The sequence below is a fragment of the Phyllostomus hastatus genome, unplaced genomic scaffold, assembly GCF_019186645.2.
Source record: "Phyllostomus hastatus isolate PE091 unplaced genomic scaffold, TTU_PhHast_1.1 phas_contig_113, whole genome shotgun sequence".
In the NCBI taxonomy this organism is placed as follows: domain Eukaryota; kingdom Metazoa; phylum Chordata; class Mammalia; order Chiroptera; family Phyllostomidae; genus Phyllostomus; species Phyllostomus hastatus.
In genome coordinates, this window is record NW_025333530.1 from 4,120,094 (window position 1) to 4,143,153 (window position 23,060).

At 37.8% G+C, this 23,060-nt stretch overlaps 1 protein-coding gene across 1 annotated transcript in view; it reads right to left on the reverse strand.

Moving 5' to 3' along the window:
• Positions 1–22,587, reverse strand: part of CUNH11orf65 (chromosome unknown C11orf65 homolog) — a 47,306-nt gene extending 24,719 nt beyond the window's left edge. Inside the window, exons 1-3 of the mRNA XM_045839584.1 lie at positions 22,562–22,587; positions 9,729–9,817; positions 6,260–6,352 (exon numbers count right to left, since the gene is read on the reverse strand). Of these exons, the coding sequence (XP_045695540.1) occupies positions 6,260–6,352; positions 9,729–9,809 (174 nt within the window). The 5' untranslated portion in view covers positions 9,810–9,817; positions 22,562–22,587. The remainder of the gene's footprint in view (positions 1–6,259; positions 6,353–9,728; positions 9,818–22,561) is intronic.
• Between the last annotated feature and the right edge of the window lie 473 nt (positions 22,588–23,060).

A 23,060-nucleotide genomic window follows, 5' to 3' on the forward strand; every position in this document is an offset into this window, starting at 1 on the left:
GGAATTGAACCAGCAACCCCTTGGTTCTCAGGCCAACACTCAATCCACTGAGCAACACCAGCCAAGGCTAAATTTCTTTTTTTTTTTTAATTATTTATTTATTTTTAGAGAAAGGGAGGAGGAAAAACAGAAAGAAACATCAATGTGTGTTTGTCTCTTGCATGCCCCCTACTATGGACCTGGATCAGGCATATGCCCTGACTGAGAATTAAACCAGGGACCCTTTGGTTCATAGGCTAGCATTCAATCCACTGAGCCATGCCAGCCAGAGCATATTTCATAAGAATTATATATAATTGATTTTCTTGGCCCTGACTGGTGTAGCTCAGTGGATTGAGCACCAGCCTGCAAACTAAAGGGTCGCAGGTTCAATTTCCAGTCAGGGCACATGTCTGGGTTCTAGGCCAGGTCCCCAGTGGGGGCCCGGTGAAAGGCAACCACACATTGATGTTTCTCTCCCTTCCTCCTTTCCCCTCTCTCTATTAATAAATAAATAAAATCTTTTTTAAAAAACCTTGAAAATTAAAAAAAAGAACAAACTAAAAAAAAAAGAATTATATATAATTGATTTTCTAAATGTTAGTGCCCTGGACAAAATGGAAAATAGAAAAAAAATTTGCTACTGTATTAGAAGACAGTTCAATGTTGTCTCCTGACAATATTAGATGAGAAAATAGATGTTATCTTGTTTAGTCCATAAAGCCCTAAAAATAAAACTAGTTTTACATAATTTTCTCCTGAGTAAAAATTGTACATACATATATAATATATAGAGTCATAATTCAAATATGATAAAGATGTTTTATAACAAGATTTTAAAGTATATATTTATAAAATTCATAAAATATATACTTTCATATATGACTCTGTCCAGAAAAAGTCTGGCCATTGTTAATATAATGAGAACAGTTTGCACAACATCAATGTAACCTGGCAGCCAAGGAGAGTGGACTACAATGCACATGCATGAACAATGATGATTCCACTGTACTAGTCAGTGGGGGCAGTAGAAACTGTTGAGTGATCATGTGTACTGTGTGGCTGTTGCATTCAAATGACTGAATGAGTAGAGCAATGAATCTGTATCAAATTTTATGTTAAGCTTGAACATTCCTCTGCAAAAACTATTTGGATGATTTCAGAAGGCTTTGGGATGATGTAATGAGTGCAGCACAAATAGAAGTGTGGCACAAATGCTTCAAAGATGGTCAAGAATCTATTGAAGTGAATGATATTCTGGAAAGCCCACAACAAGCAGAGTACCTGAAAATGTTGAATGTGTACAGGCTGCAATCAACAAATATCAGCAACTGACAGTGCGAGAACTAGAAGCTGCTCTGAGGATTCCAAAAACACTGTGTCTGAGATTTTGAAGCAGGATCTTGGCATGAATCATATTGTGGCAAAATTCATTCTACAGCTTCTGCTACCAGAGCAGAGTAAATATCGTGCTACAGTTGGGAGAACTGTATGAAGTCCCAAAATGCCTACTTTGAAGGATACTGAGGCATCATTGTCCTAAGTACAATGTTTCTTGCATCTTGTATCTTCTCCAATAAATGCCTCTATTTTGCCAACTTCTGGCCAAGATGGAGGCGTAGATAGGCACACTGTGCCTCCTCACATGACCAAAAGAACAACAAAATTTAAAAACAAAAAGAAACCAGAACTGCCAGAAAATCAAACTGTATGGAAGTCTGACAAGCAAGGAGTTAAAGAAGAAACATTTATCCAGACCAGTAGGAGAGGTGGAGATGGGCAGTCAGGGTGGAGAGGACTCATGGCAAGGTGGCGGCTGCTGGGTCAGGAGAGGCAGTGTCTGGCAGAGCAAATAATCCCACATTTGCATGCAAGTAAACCAGAAGGAACAACTGGGGAGCGAGACAGACCATGCAACCCAGGGTTCCAGCTCAGGGAAATAAAGCCTCAAAACCTGTTACTGAAAAAACCTGTGGGGGTTGAGGTGGCACTAGGAGAAACTCCCAGCCTCACAGGAGAGTTCATTGGAGAGACCCACAGGGTCCTAGAATGTACACAAACCCACCCACACAGGAATCAGCACCTAAAAGGTCCAATTTGCTTGTGGGTAGTGGAGGAAGTGACTGAAAACCCACCAAGAGCTGAGCAAGCAGCATTGTTCTCTCTCAGACCTCTCCCTCACATACAGTGCCACAATGTAGCCATGTGGTTGTCTTACCCTGGTGAATACCTAGGGCACTGCCCCTTACTACATAACAGGCCCACCAAGGCAAAAAAATATGGCCTGAATGAAAGAACAGATCAAAGCTCCAGAAAAAAATACAACTCAGTGATGAAGAGATAGCTGAACTATCACATACAGAGTTCAAACCACTAGTAATCAGGATACTCACAGAAGTGGTTGAGTATGGTCACAAAATAGAAGAAAAAGTGAAGGCTATGAGAAGTGAAATAAAGGAAAATGTACAGGAAACCAACAATGATGAGAAGGAAACTGGGACTCAAATCAAAGATTTGGAACAGAAGGAAGAAATAAACATTCAACCAGAACAGAATCAAGAAACAAGAATTCAGAAAAATTGAGGAGAGGCTTAGGAACACCCAGGACAACTTTAAATGTTCCAACATCTGAATCATAGGGGTACCAGAAGGAGAAGAGGAAAAACAAGAAATTGAAAAATTTGAAGAAATAATGAAGGAAAACTTCCCCAATCTCGAAAAGGAAACAGACTTCCAGGAAGTCCAGGAAGCTCAGAGAGTCCCAAAAAAGTTGGACCCAAGGAAGCACACACCAAGGCACATCATCATTAAGTTACCCAAGATTAGAGATAAGGAGAGAATCTTAAAAGCAGCAAGAGAAAAGGAGACACTTACCAACAAAGGAGTTCCCATGAGACTTAACAGCTCATTTCTCAAAAGAAACCTTGCAGGCAAGAAGAGACTGGAAAGCAGTATTCCAAGTCAGGAAAGGCAAAGATCTACTTCCAAGATTACTCTATCCAGCAAAGCTATCATTTAGAATGCAAGGGCAGATAAAGTTCTTCCCTGACAAGATAAAGTTAAAGGAGTTCATCATTACCAAGACTTTATTATATGAAATGTTAAAGGGACTTATCTAAGAAAAAGAAGATCAAAACTATGAACAGTGAAATAACAATAAACTCACTACTATCAACAACTGATCCTAAAAAACAAAAACAAACTAAGCAAACAACTGGAACAGGAACATATTCACAGAAATAGAGATCACATGGAGGGTTAGCAGTGGGGGGGGTAGGGGGGAGAATGGGGGAAAAGTTACAGGGAATAAGAAGCATAAATGATAGGTAGAAGATAGACGGGAGGAGGTTAAAAATAGTATGGGAAATGTAGAAGCTAAAGAACTTATATGTATGACCCATGGACATAAACTAAGGTGGAGGAATGATGGTGGGAAGGGGGTACAGGGAAGAGGGGAAAAAATTTCCCTTTGGGAGAAAAAATGGAACAATTATAATAGCATAATCAATAAAATATATTAAAATTTAAAAAAAAGGATAAATGTCTCAATTTTTCAGAGTGCATGGCTGGCTACTTTCTGGACAGTCCATACACATGTATATATATGTATATATTTATATATGTATATATGTGTGTGTATTTAAATACCCCTTTCCCACTGAAGTAGGAAAATCTTAAATGTACAGCTCCATGAAGTTTTATCCCTCCTGTTTTAGTCAGTTAGTGTGAGGGGCTGATCACATCAAACCTATTCAGAAATTGAGCTTGGTAAAGTCTGAATTACAGCTTTAGTAATCCACATCCATTTATCTACTTCTAATTTTTCCCTGTTTCTCAGATGTGATCTCCTCAACCATGATAGACTATGGGAAATTCAGTTATATTTTTTGGAAGATTTGAGATTAATTATTTATTCTTCTAGCATCTACAGACTCAAATAAAGGTGGGGGTGGCTGTGTATTTGAGGTAGTTCCATTCCCTCTAGTATGTCTTTGTCTCTTAAGTTTATGAGAGATTTGATTTACTGTTATTTTAAGTGGACTCAAAGTGGACACCTGGCTGGTGTGGCTCAGTTGGTTGGGCATTGTCCCACAAACCAAAAAATCGCCAGTTTGATTTGTGGTCAGGACATATGCCCGGGTTGTGGGCCAGGACCCTGTTGGGGCCTATGAGAGGCAACCAATTGATGTTTCTCTTGCACATCAATGTTTCTCTTCCTCTCTTTCTCTTCCCCTTCCCCTTCTCTAAATAAGTAAATAAATAAATAAAATCTAAAAAAAGAGGACTTAGATTAGCTGTAAATCGGTTCACTGCAAACTCTAAAGCAACCAAAAAAAAGTTAAAAGGAAGTATAATTTGTATACTAAGAGAGAAGAGAAAATGTAATCATATAAAGTGCTCAATTAAAACCAGAGAAGGCATGAAAAGAGTGCAAGACAAAATAAGTAGAGAGAAAGAGAGAGAGAGAAAAGAACAGACAAACACCCTTTGGGAATGCTGTTACGAAATAGTAACAGATAGGGTAGATCAAGCTGTATCAATAATCACTTTAAATATCAATGGTCTAAATGTATGAATTAAAAGGCAGAGACTATCAGAGGAGATAAAAAATAAGACCCAACTATATGTTTACAAAACTTTCAATATGAAGACAGACTTATTAAAAGCAAAAGGATGGAGAAAGATATAGCACTTTAATCAAATGAAAGCTGGGCAGCTATATTAATTTTAGAATTTAGAGGAAGGAAATTTTTCAGAAAAAAAGAGGAACATTACTTGATGATAAAGTGGTCAATTTTCTAAGAAGGCATAGCAACAATCCCTAATGTGCATATGCCTAACAACGGGGCATCAAAATATGTAAGGCAAAACTAACAGAACTGCAAGAACACCTAGAGGAATCACTATCAGAGAAGGCCATAATTAAATATAAACAGCACCATCAATAACTGGATCTAATTGACATTTATTGAACATTTCATCCAACAATAGCAGAATATACATTCTTCTCAAGCCCACAGGAAACATTTACCGAGAGGGAACACTGTCTAGACCATAAAATGCAACTTAACAAATATAAAAGAATAGAAACCAGACAAAACATGCTCTCAGGTCCCAGTGGAATTAAACTAGAAATCAATAGCAGAAGCACAGATGGAAAGCCCCAAAACTTGGAAATTAAACAACACACTTCTAAATATCAAATAAGGGTCAAATAAGAAGTCTCTGGATGTTAAAATTTTAAATATTTTTAAATAAATGAAAAGAAACTACAACTTATTAATTTTGTGAGATGCAGTAAAAATAGTGCTTAGATGACAATTTATAGTGTTGGATGCATATATTAGAAAACAACAAAGATTTGAAATCAGTAATCTAAGATTCTACCTTAAGAAACTAGAAAAAGAAAACAAATTAAGTCAAAAGTAGTGATAAGAAATGAGATGAAAAACAGAACAGAAGCCCTGGCTGGCATAGCTCAGTGGATTGAGCGCGGGCTGGGAATCAAAGTGTCCCAGGTTCGATTCCCAGCCAGGGTACATTCCTGGGTTGCAGGCCAGAACCCCCAGCAACCACACATGAATGTTTCTCTCCCTCTCCCTCTCTCCCTCTCTCTCTCCCTCTCTCTCTCTCTCTCTCTCTCTCTCTCTCTCTCCCCCTCCCTTCCCTCTCTAAAAATAAATAAATAAATAAAATCTTTAAAAAAAAAAAGAAAAACAGAACAGAAATCTGTGAAACTGAAAACAGAAAATCAATAGAGAAAATTAAACAAACTAAAAGCTGGTTCTTTGAAAAGATCAGTAAAATTAATAAACTTCTGGCCAGACTAAGAATCTGCATGATGGTTATGCAAGGGTTTGCTTGTAATGACTCAATGAGTTACACATATATGTATAATGAATTTTTATGTGTGCTTAATAGTTCAAAAAAATGTTTTTAAAAGGAACAACTACAATCACATTGAGTTTATAAAGCTACACAATTTTATGAAAGAAAAAAAGATGGTGTATCAATAAATAATGTTCTTGCCCTGGCTGGCATGGCTCAGTTGGTTGGGCGTCATCCTGCAAGTAAAAGGTCGCTGGTTCCATTCCTGGTCAGGGCTCAGGCTTAGGTTGCAGGCCAGGTCCCTGGTTGGGGCCTGTGCATGAGGCAACTGATTGATGTTTCTCTCATACATCCATGTTTCTCTCCCTTTTTTTCTCCCTCTCTTCCTCTCTCTCTAAAAACAAATAAAATCTAAAAGAAAATTTAAAAAATAAATAAATAATGTTCTTACCTCTTTAGGATTAATATATCTTACTATTTGACGTGGTTCCCCTTGTCTTCTTATATTAATCAGACTTTTAAAGTGTTGGAATACAGTAACATTCTAAAGGTTCAAACACATAAAATTTTATGGTCAAAACTGGGAAAAATGAGTAAAAACCATAAAACAGATTTTATACATTTAAACTAGATTTTAGAATATTATCCACTCAAGGTTTCCTTTGACAAGCCAAGCAATGTTGGTATTTTCACAAAGTGTTTTACCCTTAAGTTTGTAATTGTATCACTAGCAACTATGAATAGAATATGCAGAACTTTGGTTGTGTCACTTCTGTATACTCCAGAGTAATCTAGGAGAAAGACAAAATATAGTCAGGTGAGTAAGAACATTGACTATGGCATAATATTGTCTGGTTCAACTGTTAGTTCTTACTAGCTGTATGACCCTAGATAAGTTACTTGACCTATCTGCTCAGATTCTTATCTAAAATATGGGGATGATAGTAGCTATCTCATACAGCTATGGTAAAAAATGAATGTGTTAATATTTGTAAAGCACTTAGAACAACTTCTGGTATAAGAAAGCACTCAGTTAATATTATCTATAATTACCAATACAGAATCCTCTTCATTTCTGTAATTCCAGTGATTTACAAACCCTATCTGCTTTTCATGTTAGTGCAAATTTAGTCAACTCCTAAAAATTCTTCAATCTTGGAAAGCTATTTTTTGGTAACCCTCTCCGTATACCCTTTTTCATAAAAACATCCTTAATAACTCTTGGTAAATTCTATCTCTCCAGCTTGCTTATCTTAAGTCAAATTAGCACCATTACCACGATTTGAAGATCAAATGTATTCACTTTATATATTAGAACTATTTTAGTTTGTATGATACTTGAACCATGGCTTTCATGGTTAGCCCTTTTTCAGAATTTCTAACCACTTTTTAAGTCCAACTTCTCAGACATACCTTTTATTGCATGAGGTATCATTTTATCACCAGATATACCCCCCTTACAGCCATTCACCATACTGATCTAACCTGAATTGTCACTTTTACGGTAATCCCTCAGGTTTGTTATTTCTCTTTCTGTTTCTTTTTTGTTTTTATAATATTTTTTTCTTAAATGTCAGGTGATCCTTGGTTCTCCATTAATACAGTCATGTGCCACATAACAACAGAAATACAGTTTGAAAAATGCATCATTAGGCAATTTCATCATTGTGCAAACATCACAGCGTGTACTTGCACAAACCTAGCACAGAGTCCACTGTATGCCCAGGCTATGTGGAAAACCACTCTCACATATGCAGTCTGTCAGAGGCTTATGTGTTACAAGACCGTAATTAAGAATGAAAGTCTGTGTCAGTTCTTCTAGGAAGCATGTATATCCTGTGTTTTTGTGCAGTCTCCTATTTTCTGACTATTCACTTTTATGCCTGGGAGCTTTGTGATGTGGGTGGATTAAGCTAATCAACAGGCTTTCTTATAGGGGATGGTCAGATAGCCAGCAATTAATCAGGGTGACTCTCGTATACTAAAATTAAGAGGTTTTTTATGTGAAGTGCCAAGTCCATGCTAGAATTAGCTTTCCCAGATAGTTCATTTAATTTTTTTAGAAATAAGCCTTTAGGGTTTTTTTCTCCCAGTGGAACATATCCATCCACCAAAAGATTTTTTGCTAATGATAAATATCCATCTACCTGAAGCTTTGGATCTTAAAGTGACAGGGGAGACAAATCATACAGATAGCTGTTCCGTGTATAGACCTTCAATCAGCCCCCTTGTCTCCACCAACTTTCTTCCAGGCCTTTTAAATTGCTAACTCCTAATTGATATTCGTTCTAGGCTTCCAATGGCAAACCAGCTCTCTCACTGGAGTTCTTTTGAAATGTATCTGGACAATTCTTCTACACAGTTTTGTCTAGCTGGATGCTACAATCTGTTTTTGGTTTTCTGTAAATGAGATAAAATTTCTTATTTGCTCACAAACACCCTTCTTTTACGTGTTAAGTTTCTGTATATTATTATTTCAATGGGGCTTTGGAGGAACAGAAAGTGAAAATGTGTGCTCAGTCTACCATCTGGTTAAAATACACACACACACACCCAACTTGCTTGCTTATATATGTGCCTTCTCTACTGAAGCTCCTTAATGGCAAAGAAGTACTATAAAGTGCTAGCCCCGTGCCAGGGAAATAAAGGCATGTGGCTCATTGGATTTGGATGTAAGAGAAGCTACAAATGACAGAAAAGCTTAAGCCTAGATGACAAGTATGCATATTGAAACCATCAAAGGAACAGTAGATTTTAAGGAAAAAAGTTATTTCAGTGTTGAAAATCAATAGTTACCCTCCAGAATAGGTTTTATGGCTTTGATAGAGGCAGTAGAGGCAAATAATGGAAGCTACTTTGCAAGACTTGATTAACTGATACAAAAGTATTCTTGTGTGCTAGAAACAGAGCCATACCACTTCACACAAAATTGTCAGCAGACAGAGAGCTGCTGCTATGAGAGAGAGAAGAGTGACATCATTTTGCTCTTGGCTGTCACCTAACCAGGTAAATCTACTTGGAATATTCCTTATTGGATAAAAAGACAAGCTCTACCCATATAGAGCATGATAAGAAACTACTACATTAACCCACATGTGGTGTATTATTGAACTTTAAGACCTCAAGAGTAGGTACTCAGTTAATATTTAATGAATGAATGTATTCCTAACACCTGCTCACAAACCTGATTCCAGAGTCAAGAAATAAAGTTTTTAGGGGTGAAATCCAAATGATCCAATTACTTATACTTTTTTAAAAATATATTTTATTTACTTATTTTTAGAGAGAGAGGAAGGGAAGGAAGAAGAAAGGGAGAGAAACATCAATGTGTGGTTGCCTCTTGTACACCCCACACTGGGGACCTGGCTTACAACCCAGGCATGTGCCCTGACTGGGAATCAAACTGGTGACCCTTTGGTTCACAGGCCCACGCTCACTCCATTGAGCTACATCAGCCAGGGCAATTACTGATACTTTCATTCATAGCAGCTATTATCAAAGTGTCTGGCCCAGATCAGGAACAACATAAAATATTTGTGAGACTAATGACAATATTAATTAGTGTTAATTTTTTGAAAATTTTAAAAATGTGCCCTGGCTGGCATGGGTCAGAGGATTGAGCACAGGCTGCGAACCAAAGCATTGCAGGTTCAGTTCCCAGTCAGGGCACATGCCTGGGTTGCAGGCCATGGCCCCCAGCAACCGCACACTGATGTTTCTCTCTCTCTCTCTTTCTCCCTCCCTTCCCTCTCTAAAAATAAATAAATAAAATCTTTAAAAAAAAAGTGTGCTTTTAAGGCAAAGTGTTGTATACAACTCTGTAAATATACTAAAAACTACTGTAATGTACACTGTAAAGAGGGGAACCATATGATATCTAAATTATATCCCAGTAAAGTTGCAAAAGGAAAAATCCTTACAAGGAAACTTTTCCAGGCCTTCTGAATGACTCTGGCAGCTTTATCTCTCTTTGTAAATTCCAATTCTTGTTTCCAAGACATTTAAAGTCCTGAAAGAAATGGGTATATTTGAAATTATTTTATATAATTCATTATGAAACTGTCACTAGAACTTGATGAAAATTAAATAGAAAGTTGAATGAATGAAAAAATGTATAAATGTCACATATTAAATTTACAGTAGCAATATGGTTTTGAGATGCTTCATCATAGTCCAAACTAAGTAAGTAAATATCACTTAAAATTTTTAAATTCTGAACTGTTATTTGTAAAATGCTAAATGTAAAAAGATTTACAAATCCCAAAGCCATGAAGTATTTAAACACATAACATAATCTACTAATATGTGCATATTTTGAAAGACAGACACCAAATAGACACTGTCTAGAAGATATGCCATTTAGTATGAAAAATAAAAGTAAAACATACATATATAATCTTTAATTTTTTTCTCTTTTGATGCTAAAATTATTTGGAAGCTTAGAACTAGATATTTTCTTTCAACTGGATATTGCTGAGCTTTAAAACTGACATTTTTAAGAATAGAAAGAAAGTTCTCTATGAAAAAAAGTCTTTCTGGCCAAGATGGAGGTGTAGGTAGATACGCTGTACCTCCTCGCACAACCAAAAGACAACAACAAAATTTAAAAACAAAAACCCACCAGAACTGCCAGAAAATCAAACTGTGTGGAAGTCTGACAACCAAGGAGTTAAAGAAGAAACATTCATCCAGACTGGTAGGAGGGGTGGAGAAGGAAGCCAGGTGGAGAGGACTTGCAGCAAGGTGGTGGCTGAAGGACTGGGGTAGGTGTGGTGGTGGCTGGAGAACCAGCAGTCCCACATTTGCATGCAGGCAAACCAGGAGGAACAACTGGGGAGCGAGGCAGACCATGCAACCCAGGGTTCCAGCTCAGGGAAATAAAGGCTCAAAACCTGTTACTGAAAAAACCTGTGGGGATTGATGCAGCAGGAGAAACTCCCACCTTCACAGGAGAGTTCATTGGAAAGACCCACAGGGTTCTAGAAGATACACAAACCCACCCATCCAGGAATCAGCAGCAGAAGGGCCCAATTTGCTTATGGGTAGCAAAGGAAGTGACTGAGAGCCAAGCAAGCAACATTGTTCCCTTTAGGACCCCTCCCCAACAGACGGCGACAGAATGCAGCCACTTGGGTTGCCTCGCCCTGGCAAATACCTAAGTCTCTGCCCCTTACTATGTAGGTGAACCTAGACAAAAAATATCACCTGAATGAAAGAACAGATCAAAGCTCCAGAAAAAATACAACTAAGCAATGAAGAGATAGCCAACCTATCAGATGCATAGTTCAAAACACTGGTAATCAGGATGCTCACAGAAATGGTTGAGTATGGTCACAAAATAGAAGAAAAAGTGAAGGCTATGAGAAGTGAAATAAAGGAAAATGTACAAGGAACCAACAGTGATGGGAAGGAAACTGGGACTCAAATCAAAGATTTGGAACAGAAGGAAGAAATAAACATTCAACCAAAACAGAATGAAGGAATAAGAATTCAAAAAACATGAGGAGAGGCTTAGAATCATCTAGGAGAACTTTAAATGTTCCAACATCTGAATCATAGGGGTACCAGAAGGAGAAGAGGAAGAGCAAGAAATCAAAAACTTATTTGAAAACATAATGAAGGAGAACTTCTCCAATCTCGAAAAGGAAACAGACTTCCAGGAAGTCCAGGAAGCTCAGAAAATCCCAAAGTTGGACCCAAGGAAGCACATACCAAGGCACATCATCATTAAGTTACCCAAGATTAAAGATAAGGAGAATATCTTAAAAGCAGCAAGAGAAAAGGAGACACTTACCTACAAAGGGGTTCCCATAAGACTTAACAGCTCATTTCTCACAAGAGACCTTACAGGCAAGAAGGGGCTGGAAAGAAGTATTCCAAGTCATGAAAGGCAAGGACCTACATCCAAGATTACTCTATCCAGCAAAGCTATCATTTAGAATGGAAGGGCTGATAAAGTGCTTCCCAGATAAGGTCAAGTTAAAGGCATTCATGATCACCAAGCCCTTATTATATGAAATATTAAAGGGACTTATCTAAGAAAAAGGTGATCAAAGATATGGACAGTAACATGACAAACTCACAATTATCAACAACCAAACCTAAGAAAAATAAAAACAAAAATAAACAAGCAAACAGCTAGAACAGGAATAGGACCACAGAAATGGGGATCACATGGTGGGTGGAGGGTGAGGTGAGAGAATGGGGGAAAAGTTACAGGGAATAAGAAGCATAAATGGTAGGTACAAAATAGACAGGGTGAGGTTAAGAATAGTATAGGAAATGTAGAAGCCAAAGAACTTATATTTATGACCCATGGACATGAACTAAGAGGTGGGGGAAATGCTGGTGGGAGGGGGGGTACAGGGTGGAGGGGAATAAAGAAGGGGAAAATGGGAAACTGTGATAGCATAATCAATAAAATATAATAAAAAAATAAAACAATTAGGATGAAGAAAAAGAAAAAAAGTCTGACTTTTTTTCCCTTCAAATAGCTTTAGTAATATAGGAGGCATGGGAATATAGATTAAATCTTTGGGTCTGAAGTAAGATTGGAATTTAAATCTTAACATATTCCACCTTACATTTAGTTGTGTGATCTTGTATATTATTTAACTTTTTCCAACTTCAGTTTTCTCCTCTGTAAAATATGGGAGATCATAGTACCTCCCTCATAGAATTGTGAGGGAATAAATCAGATAACACAGGTAAAGCATTTATATACTTTCTGGACCATTTATAAACATTCAATAAATTGTACTGATTACTATACAAACTATTTTAAAAAATAAGAGTTATGCATGTGCATTGTTTTGTATAAAAATTTTGATATAATGAACATTTTAAACACAGTTATTCTCATAATTTGCAAATAACTGTTAGCGCAAATAATAGTAAGGAATGATATATGGGGCTTAAACGACTGCCAATTTTGATCAAGGAATAACACTTTAAGATATACTCTTTCTAGCCAGCAGGTGGAGAAGGAACAAAGTATAGTTTATCTGTGTATTTTGGAACACTTCAGGAAAAAAGTTTTTTGGTGAATAGTTTGATAATCAGGTTTAATAATTTTTAAGGACGCTTGCTGTTTCTATCATCCAAAGAGATAAATACAGCCCTGACTGGTGTGGCTCAGTGCATTGAGCACCAGCCTGCAAACCAAAAGGTCCCAAGTTAGATTCCCAGTCAGAGGACATGCCTGGGTTGCAGGCCAGGTCCCCAGTGGGGGGCATGTGAGAGGTAACCTAGTGATGTATGTCTGGCACATTGATTTTCCTCTCCCACTTTTTCTCCCTCCCTTCCCCTCTCTCTAAAAGTAAATAAATAAAATCTTTTTTAAAAAGATAAATACAGAAGGTAGCTTTGCCATCTGAGATTTATCATAACCTTAAAAATCATATCAAAATTTTAATTTTAAAATGTGAGAAAAAAATAGAATAATAACTATACTCAATTTTGAAACATGGTGGTTACCTTGATTCATTACTCTTTTTGTGATAAAATTCTAATTTCATTAGTCATCTTTTGATTAATCAATTGCAGCCAAATCTTGTCTTTTTTTTTTTTTGCTCTGTTGGTTTGTAATGTGGCCTTTCTGATATAGAATCATTACTCTTATATTATTTTCCTGTCCAAGTTCTTTTTCTCTGGTCAACATACAGGATACAGGTATTTGATATTCACAAATAATCATAGAATCAGGGTAATAGTTAAATATCAGAAAAATATGTAAATATCATTCCCTACTTAAATCTCATTACTGTTTAAAATCCAAAATTGTTCATATTATCACTTAGATTTATTTACTTTAAAAGTTATTATATAGGTACCAGCCAAGATGGAGGTGTAGGTAGAAATCCTTTGCTTCCTTGCACAACCAAAAGGAGGATAACAACCAATTTAAAATCAATAAACAACCAGAAGTACCAGGAAAAAAAAACTGCATGGGACTCTGACAACCAAGGAATTAAAGAAAAAAAATCAATCAGAACCACCAGACTGGCAAGGCGGTGGACCGAGAGGTCTGGCTGGTGGAGAAAAACCGAGGAGAGCCGGTGGACCTTGGGGGCAGGGCTGGCTGTAGTGTGGGGCTGATAGAAGTGGTAACTGAAACTCAGAGCTGATACAACAGTTGCTACATTGGGAGAAACGTCCAGTCTCACAAAGGAGTCTGATGAAACAAGTCTCTGTGGACAAGCAGGTGAGCTGCACTGTTCCCTCTCTGGCGCCTACCCCATAGGCAGCACTGCAACAAAGAGGGTCACCCTGCCTGGGTGAAAATCTTAGACCCTGCCCCCTTACAACTTATCAGCTGTGCCAAGATGAAGAGATATGGCTCAAATGAAAGAACAGAGTAAAACTTATTTGAACAAATAATGAAGGAAAACGTCCCCAATTTGGTAAAGAAAATAGATTTCCAGTAAACTCAGAGAGTCCCAAAGAAGTTGGACCCAAGGAGGAACACACCAAGGTACATCATCATTAACTCATCCAAGATGAAAGATAAGGAGAGAATCTTAAAAGTAGCAAGAGAAAAGGACACAATTACCTACAAAGAAGTGCCCATAAGACTATCAGCTCATTTCTTAAAGAAACCTTGAGAAGGCAAAAAGGCGCTAGAAAGAAGTATTCAAAGTCATGAAAGGCAAGGACCTACATCCAAGATGACTCTATTCAGCAAAGCTGTCATTTAGAATGGAAGAGCAGATAAAGTGCTTCCCAGATAAGGTCAAGTTAAAGGAATCATCACCAAGCCATTATTATATGGAATGTTAAAGGGACTCATCTAAGAAAAAAAAGATAAAAAATATGAACAGTAAAATGACAACAAACTCATAACTATCAACAAATAAATCTAAAAAAAAGAAAAACAACAAAAACAAAAACTAAGCAAACAGAACAGGAACAGAATCAGAGTAATGGAGATCACATGAAGGAATTTCAGTGGGGCGTGAGAAGGGAGGAATGCAGGGGAAAAGGTATAGGGAAGAAGAAGCATAACTAGTAGGCATAAAATAGATGGGGAGAGATAAAAATGGTATAGGAAACAGAGGACTCAAAGAACTTACATGTACAACCCATGGACATGAACTAAGGGTTGGGGGAATGCTGGGGGGTTGTGGGGACAGGGTGGAGGGGGGATAAAGGGAGAAAAAATTGGGAAAACTGTAATAGCATAATCAATAAAAATACTTTAAAAAGTTATTATATAAATAATACATAAATCCATTCTTACAGTAAACATTTCAAACAATATAGAACAGAGTAAAAAATCCTCCATTTCTTCTAGCCCAGTCTTTTCTTGAAAGGCATATACATGCCCATGGTTATATATACAGCATTTGGCACAAATAATGCTCCTTTTTGTTACAAAATCTTTTATTACAAAATCATAAGCATGTAATTATGTAACAACAATATCACACTCAAACACACCATGTGACATTTTAGGCAGAATGCTCAAATTAAAACTCTACATTATTACAGCAGTATGATTACCCTACCAACCACACTCAGCCAGGCTTTACTTCTGCAGGACCCTGTATATTACATATACAGATACATACACCCATCATACAGGATTTTTGACATTGATGTGATAAAATTATACTTATTTTCTGCAATTTTTTTACCTAACAATATGTGTTGGAAACTTTTCCAAGTTAATACATATCTCCCTCGGTATTCCTAATTATGAGCATACCATAATTTATTAATACTTTATCATTGGACATGCAGATTGTTTCTATATTTTGTTGTTACACTTACAAAATGAATACCCTTATACACCTGTTTGTGTATATGTGCAACTGTTTTTGTTGGACAGAGTTTTAGAAGTGGAATCGCTATGACATGTATTTTGCATGGACTCTTTCTGGAAGGTGATACCAGAAACTGCTGAGTGATCGTCTCTGGGGAGGGACCAGGGCAACTAAGAGGATTGGGTTTAGGAATGAAAAGGAGACTTTTTACCCAATATGCTCTATTATATTGTGTGATTTTGTTTTTACAATGTACATGTAGTTAAGATATATAATTACACAAAAACAGAGTATGCACTTTAAAATTTTGACACAGGCACACTGTCCTCAAAAATGTTGATTTACACTTATAAACATTGTATGAGAGTCCCTAACTTCTAGATTTTACAAAAGTGAATAATTAAACATAAATGGGACATTAGGACTAGTGTGGATCTTTTAATATTCTTTGCAATAATGGAATTGTGAGTTTTATTCTTGTTATGCTTAGTGCTTTAAGGTATAAAGCAGTGGACATACATGAGAGAGATGCCACAAGATAGCATCAGTGCTGATTCATGCAGATTGTATAATTTTCCCCAAAACACCCTAAAATTTGTAGGTAAAAATTTAAAACTAGGTTTTAAAAATCCATGTTAACTGTGTAAACATATCTGAATCAGTTTTATTGGGCACTTTGACTTAAATAATTTCATATGGGTTTCCTGCAGACACCTGCTTTCTGCTTCTCATGAAATGAAGACTAAAGGTTGCTAGATGCTGACAAATCAATATCCTTTTCATGTGTATTGAACATGTTTACTACCTATCTCAGCCCCCTACAATGTAAGTTTGCTAAAGTCAGACTCATTTCTTACTTATTGCTGCCTGTCCCATTTCTAGCAAAGAGTAAGTGATCAGTAAATATTTTCTGGCTGATTGAATAGGAGATTGGTTAAGTAAATGACACACTCATACAATAGTTTACTATGAAAATATTAAATTTAATATTTAATATTAAATATTAAAAATAATGCTGTAAATGTACACATTGATATGTAAAATATTTCATATCACACTGTGCAACTTTTAAAGAGCAGTTTGTTAAACAGCTTTCTCTAATAAGGTATTTGTGTTAGTGTCTCCCTCCCCTATTCAAATGTGTGTGTAACTATTATATATGAGTATGAATATCAATGTATACAATGGTGATAGAATTGAGGGATTCAAAATGTTTATTTTTATTACCTCTATAATGAATATGTACAATAATAATAATAATAATAATAATTTCTAAAAATGGTTTTGTCACCAAGAGAACAATTCATTCCAGGCTTCACCTGAAACGTTAAGTGGGGAGGGACAGGGCATAAAGGGTTGGGGTGGATCTCCTGGAGGTGGATCTCCTGGAGGTGGATCTCTAAAATTGCTGCTGGGAGTGTGGCCCACAGACCTAGGCCAATCCCTAACTGCATGTTTCCTGAGGAGATAAAGGAAGCGACTGAGAGCAGGTGGAAACTTTCACAGCAATTTGACATTGCTGTGGGGCACAAACACATGATGTTGTAGTGGGTGTGTGTAATGGGTGTGTAGTTTTGTGTCTTTACTTTTCTCTTTCTCTAGTAATTAATTCTTATTTTATTTCACAAAAGGTATCTCTGACACATTGGAAATAAACTTTTAAAAGGTTATCTCTACAACTGAAAATTGGTCTAAAGTGTAGTCTTGGGATTAGGCCCAGGTGTTTCATTCAGCTGGTTTCCTATAACGTCAGTAGTATCTGCTTAACCTTCTAGAAACTGAAATCTATACACCAATACCTGATACCCTGTACATACGTATATCAGGCACCACTTGGAAGGGTCTTAATCTTGCTTAGGAACCTTGTTTCTACTGTTGTTCCCATATCCTTGTTTAGACTTGGCTTAGTATGATAGGTGTTGGGGATCAGAGTCAAATGTTAACATTCATTAACATATCATGCAGCAATCAAAAAGCATTTTAAGTAAATATTTATTGGGAACTAACACAACAAGTATCGAAGGAGGCTAAACACTCTACATATTATGTGACTTCATTATTGTTTAAGAAACCAGAATGGAGTGAGCCATTTACACATCCGGAGAGCTTTCTAGGCAGACAGGATAGCAAGTGTGAAGGCAATGAAACAGGAAGCTGGGACAGGGAGAAGGCCTGTTTGGCTTAGACTACTGGAAAGAAGAATGGTACAGGACAACAGCAGAAATGTAGCGGGATAACAGCTTACACTGTACCTTCCGTTGTAAAAAGTTAGAATTTTAAGTGTGATGGAAAACTATTGGGGGGTTAGACCAGAGGAGTAATACCTGACTGGTGTTTAAGTATCTGTCAGCAGGCAAAAGAAAAGAAAATAAAGCTAAACTATTACTATGGTTCAGCCAGGAATAATTATCAAAATATGTGATACAATGACAGCAACACACCATAATTACATACCCTGAAAGAACAAAAAAGGTCTCTTTCAGGCCCTCTTTACCTGGGCTAGCTGTCTATCTTCCCTTGAGTCTGTCAGGCATGATTAACTGTTGCTTCTCTGAGCCTCGATTCTCAGGACTGGAGTGACTGCTGAAAAGCATTCCTCATGCAAGATCCCTGGAGCGGGTGTTTCAAAATGTGTACAAACAAGACAGGCCATACCAGAGCTTCTGGACCCTGTTCCCAAAGATGGCATCAGAACTAACTGAAGCCTCAACAATCAGCCAGAAACCTCCTAATTTACAACTAATTGCCGTGTCTACCCAGCTCCATTTTTCTTCCTCTCCCCCTTTATCAGCCAATAAAAACTCAGAGCCCCAACTTTTCACAGCTGTTGTATCTCTTCACACTAGCCCCTTTCCCTCATGGAAAGTGAATTTAAAACTTTGCTCTCTGCCTTTTATTCTCTGTGAATTCTTTCACAGACTGCAGCAACAGCCACCTGAATACACCCTATGATAGCACCCATGATAATATGAATTTGGATATAACATGATTGGTGATTGGCTCCTGTCTCCAAAGCACACTTACCCTGGATATTTATTATTTTGGAGTAACTCAATCTTATACTGTATGAAGTTACATTTTTAGAACCTATTTGGTGTTATGGCAGGATTTTTTTTTTTTTAATTAGGAAGAATAGGGCATGGGATGAGTGTATGTATGCATGTACGTGTATTGTGGTGGCTTGGTGTGAGTACTAAATTTTCATTTTATATCATAGGAGGTTACCAGAAATAGCTAAATCTAAAATAAATCAAGAATAAGTCAAATAACATATTATTTAAAATATGGAGATACACGCCAAAAGAAGTACATATGCAAGGAAGAAGATAAAACAGAGTAGTGGGATAAAGAATGACAGGAGTATTTCAGCACATGTAGTCAGGGAAGGCCTGTCCAATGAGGAGACTTTACTTTGCATGATGCAAACAGGAAATGACTGGCAAGTGGTTGAAAGAAAACTGTCTTTGGAGCTTAGAGAAAAGGCAGAGGAGTAGAAGATCAAAAATGTAGGCAGGTGCCAGGCTATAACTGTATGGGAAATTAATTGACATGGTTTGGGTGGTAGGCTGGAGCTGGCTTGTACTGGCTCAGTAAAACCAAATTTTAAATTTTCAAAAATTTTGTGAGCTGGTTTTTAAAGTAATTATTAAAAATTAAATTATTTAAACTTACAATTACATAAAATAAAGGGAATAAATACTGAAAACTCATTGCTTACTATTTTACTATTAAAGGGGATTGGAAAATTCCACCCCAAAATTTGCCACTTTGACATACAAATTATTTTGAGCTGAAGACAACTGAGAAACAGCAGATGTAGGAAAAGCTCTTTACCCTGCATCTAGCTGCCCAAAACAAGGAGGTGATTTGTTGGGAACCACCCTGCCTGGTTGCAGAAGCTGTAATCCCCCATGGCTAAGGCTGAGTAAAAGACCTTGGGACCATAAGTCACTAAAGAGACAAAGCTTATCTTCCTGGCAGGGGCACTGCCTCTGCCCCCTTTTACTTTACCCTGCTTGGCCCCGGGTGGATGACTGGTTAGCCAATGATGAGTAAGATTCCTCAAGGGAGAGATGACCTAAGACAGCCATGGTCGCAAAGGGGACCTCAGGGAAGGATTTGGGGGTCTATAGAAAAAGGGGATGATTGACCTTTACCCCTCAGTTTTGACATAGCCTGAGTCCTCATTCTGTCTGCACGAAATCTCCTAATCTCACTGCTTTACTTCCCTTGCCTGACTTAAGCCTGAAACAATGCCAGAGGGCGCTGCAGTCCTGGGTAGGAATAGGCAGTTCCCTAGGGTGATCAGGCATAAGAGAGAATGCATAAAATCCTGTGAAAACTCCTTTGCTAAGAATGCTCTCAATTTTCTGATAAGGGTCCCAGCATGAAATGAGTTTGTTTCCCAAAGTTTTATGGTCCTTTAGCTAACTGACCCTGACTCCGAATAAGCCCTCATAGTTCTTTGAATGTTGTCTATTGTTTGATCATTACTGCCTGAGCATAATGAATAAGGACCTTCCTTGATATAATACTCCCAGAAAGCAATAAAAGGCAATCCAGGCACCAGCCGGGGTGTTCTTTCTTTCAGAGTGGCCATGCTGTCCCTTTTCTCCACCCGACTTCTGCAGTCTGTGCAAACTTGTTTGTCGCATCCACAACACTGTGGACACTGCCGGCTGGGGTCCACATCAGTAATTTCCCTTTGTGAAGGTGGTCCCCCTTTCCTTTCCATACCAGGAGGAGGAAAATGACTTACCACTGGCACTGAGGTGGGTCTGCACAAACAAACCTTACTTACATAACCCTCATCTTCCAGTAGTTTACTCCCAAACCTCTCTTCCTGTGTCTGCTCACTTCACAAACTTATCTCCATTTGTTAAAATGGTATACATTACTAACAGCCCCTCTGGGTTTTCATTTCCTTTTTTGTGTGCATGTAAAATTAAAACATTAACATCAAATAATGTTTTTATACCTTTTCTCCTGTTAATCTATCTTTTGTCAGTTTAATTTTAATGTAGGCCTCAATCACAGAATCTAAGAAAGTTTTTTCCTCCCTATCACTTCTACTTATTTTACTTCTACTTATTTTCTTGAGGTTGTTTATGTTTATCACAAGGTGTCTCAACAGTGGCACTGATAGTTTGAGCTGGATTCTTTGTTGTGTGGGTTGTCTTATGCACAGTATGAAGTTTAGCAGAATCTCTGGCCTCTACCCAACAGATGCCAATAGCACAGTTGTGATAACCAACCAAAATTTCCTCCAGACATTGCCAAATGTCCTCTGGGGAGCAAGATCAACCACAGTTGAGAACCACTGGTCTCTGCATGGTGGAAACACTATCTGACACTGCACTACTGTACATCTCTTCCCAGTTACTCAGGCCATGATTGTAGCTTGGAATTGGCCAGGGTGGGGAAATTTACATCACAGGAGTCTGGAAACTCCATGAATCAGGGCTTGATTTATTGTTTTGTTGGTTGTCTAGATTTAAGAAAGTAGTGGTGAAAATGGCAATGCACACTAGCATACATGTCACGAGTATGCTATAAATAGCTCAAAATATTGACAAAATATCTTCCAGTATTCAAAGTTATCTGAGTCAGAAATGAGTCATTCACATTACTGAGGAATAATTAAATTCCACATATTTCAAGAAAAAACATGCTCAGTTGTGTCGAATGCTGCTGGAAGGTCAAGTGGATTGAGAATAAATTAGATTTGGCCAGATAAAATTGATGGTGACCTTGACAGTACTGTCTCAGTGGAGGAGCAAGGAAGAAAGCCTGGGATGGTTGAGGAAGTGGGAAAGTTGAAAAAGTTGAGAATAGTAACAATTCTTGGACCTCTGTTAGGGAGCAGAGATATGGGGTGGTTGCTAGATGGTGGGAATGGATTCAAGATGTTAGTTTTTTAATATGGGAGATATTAATGCATGTTAAGGTGTTGTTGGGTATGATCCAGTAGTGGGGGAGAAATTAAATGTGAAAGAGAGGGATACATTGAGGGGTAAAAGTCTTTTGAGTAGGTTTAAGAAGACAAGGTCCAGGGATGAAAGGGGGGATAAGGACAGTTTAGGCCCTTAGATTAAAAACAATACTGATGTCATATGGTTATTACGAGGCTCCCAATAAATTAACCAATGTGAAAACACTTCATAAATCCTAAGGTACTAAAAAGTGATGTCAAACCACTGTTCAGGTAATAAAAGATTTTACTTGCAGATTTTGAGGTAAGAGTTTTGTCTATCCCAAATCAATAACATCCCAAATCAATAACTTATAACATATAGCTCCGCTCATGAGAAAAAGCCTACAAGATAAACCTTTAGATTCTCCGTTCCACTTACTTTATAAGTTAGAAAATAGTATTAAAATTAATATACTTCCCATTTCGTTTCTTACTGTTTTATTGAATAAAGGGTTGTTTTGTGATTTTTTTCAGTTTTGTAGCTTCGCTTTTCCTTTTTTCCTGTTATTTATTTTTTACTAACAGCAGATAAAGGAAAACAACTACTAAACCCATTCCTTAAAAACGCCTTTCCCTTTTCCATCTCTAAATAACTACACGGGAAAACGTAAAATCATTTCATGGGTGGCACAGAAAAAAAGTCCAGAAAATACGAGGTGGGTTAACAAGTATTTCCCCCTCGGCCTGCAGGTGGACGCCATAGCACTTGGACAGGTGGGAGCGTGAGGAACTGCAAGCCGGCGGATGGGCGGGGAGCGCTTTCCACCCAGAGCGACGCGCTGTTCCCCCAGGGCCAGGAGCGTGCGCGGGCGAAGGGGTTAGCCCTGGGCGAGAACTCTGGAGAGGCTGAGGCCTCGTGGGGGCTGCAGAGAAACGAAACTTCCTTAAGGGGTTGTGTGGGGTGCGGACCTCCGCGGCTGGGGGCCTTTAAAGCTCTAAAACAGCGTAGACGGAAACCAGTCTCCCAATAAACGAGTGGTACCGGCTGATAAGGAGGGACCACCATTCCCTTCACCTGCCAATAGCCGCTTGCCTGGGTTCGCTTCTGTACTCCGTAAAAACAAAAAACAAACAAACAAACAAACAAAAAACGCAGGCGGAAATGACGTATTCTTGTTCCATTGGTTTTTCCGGGTCTGACCCTATTAGCCACGCCTCTCAGCCCCGCCCCTCGTCTCTGACATTTTTCATCACCCCCGAGTGAGGTGGCTGTGATTTGTTAGAGGCCCTCAGGGAAAGGTTTTTAGAAGGGAAACGGAAGTGATTTTCTGCAAAATAGGACTCAGTATATTATAAATTCCGGCCACTTCAACCAGGATTTTAAAGATGTTAGAGAAGTACAGTGAAGTGTTTTCTATTTAATTAACTTATTAATTTGTAAATAAGAAAACCGATCTTACCGGTGATTTGACAGGTCTTGCTCAGGATCCAAGAATAAAGTGACACGTGACTGCAGTCCATATGCTACTTCTAAATTGAAGCTCTTTAGCCGGTTAACCCTAATCCAATTTTTA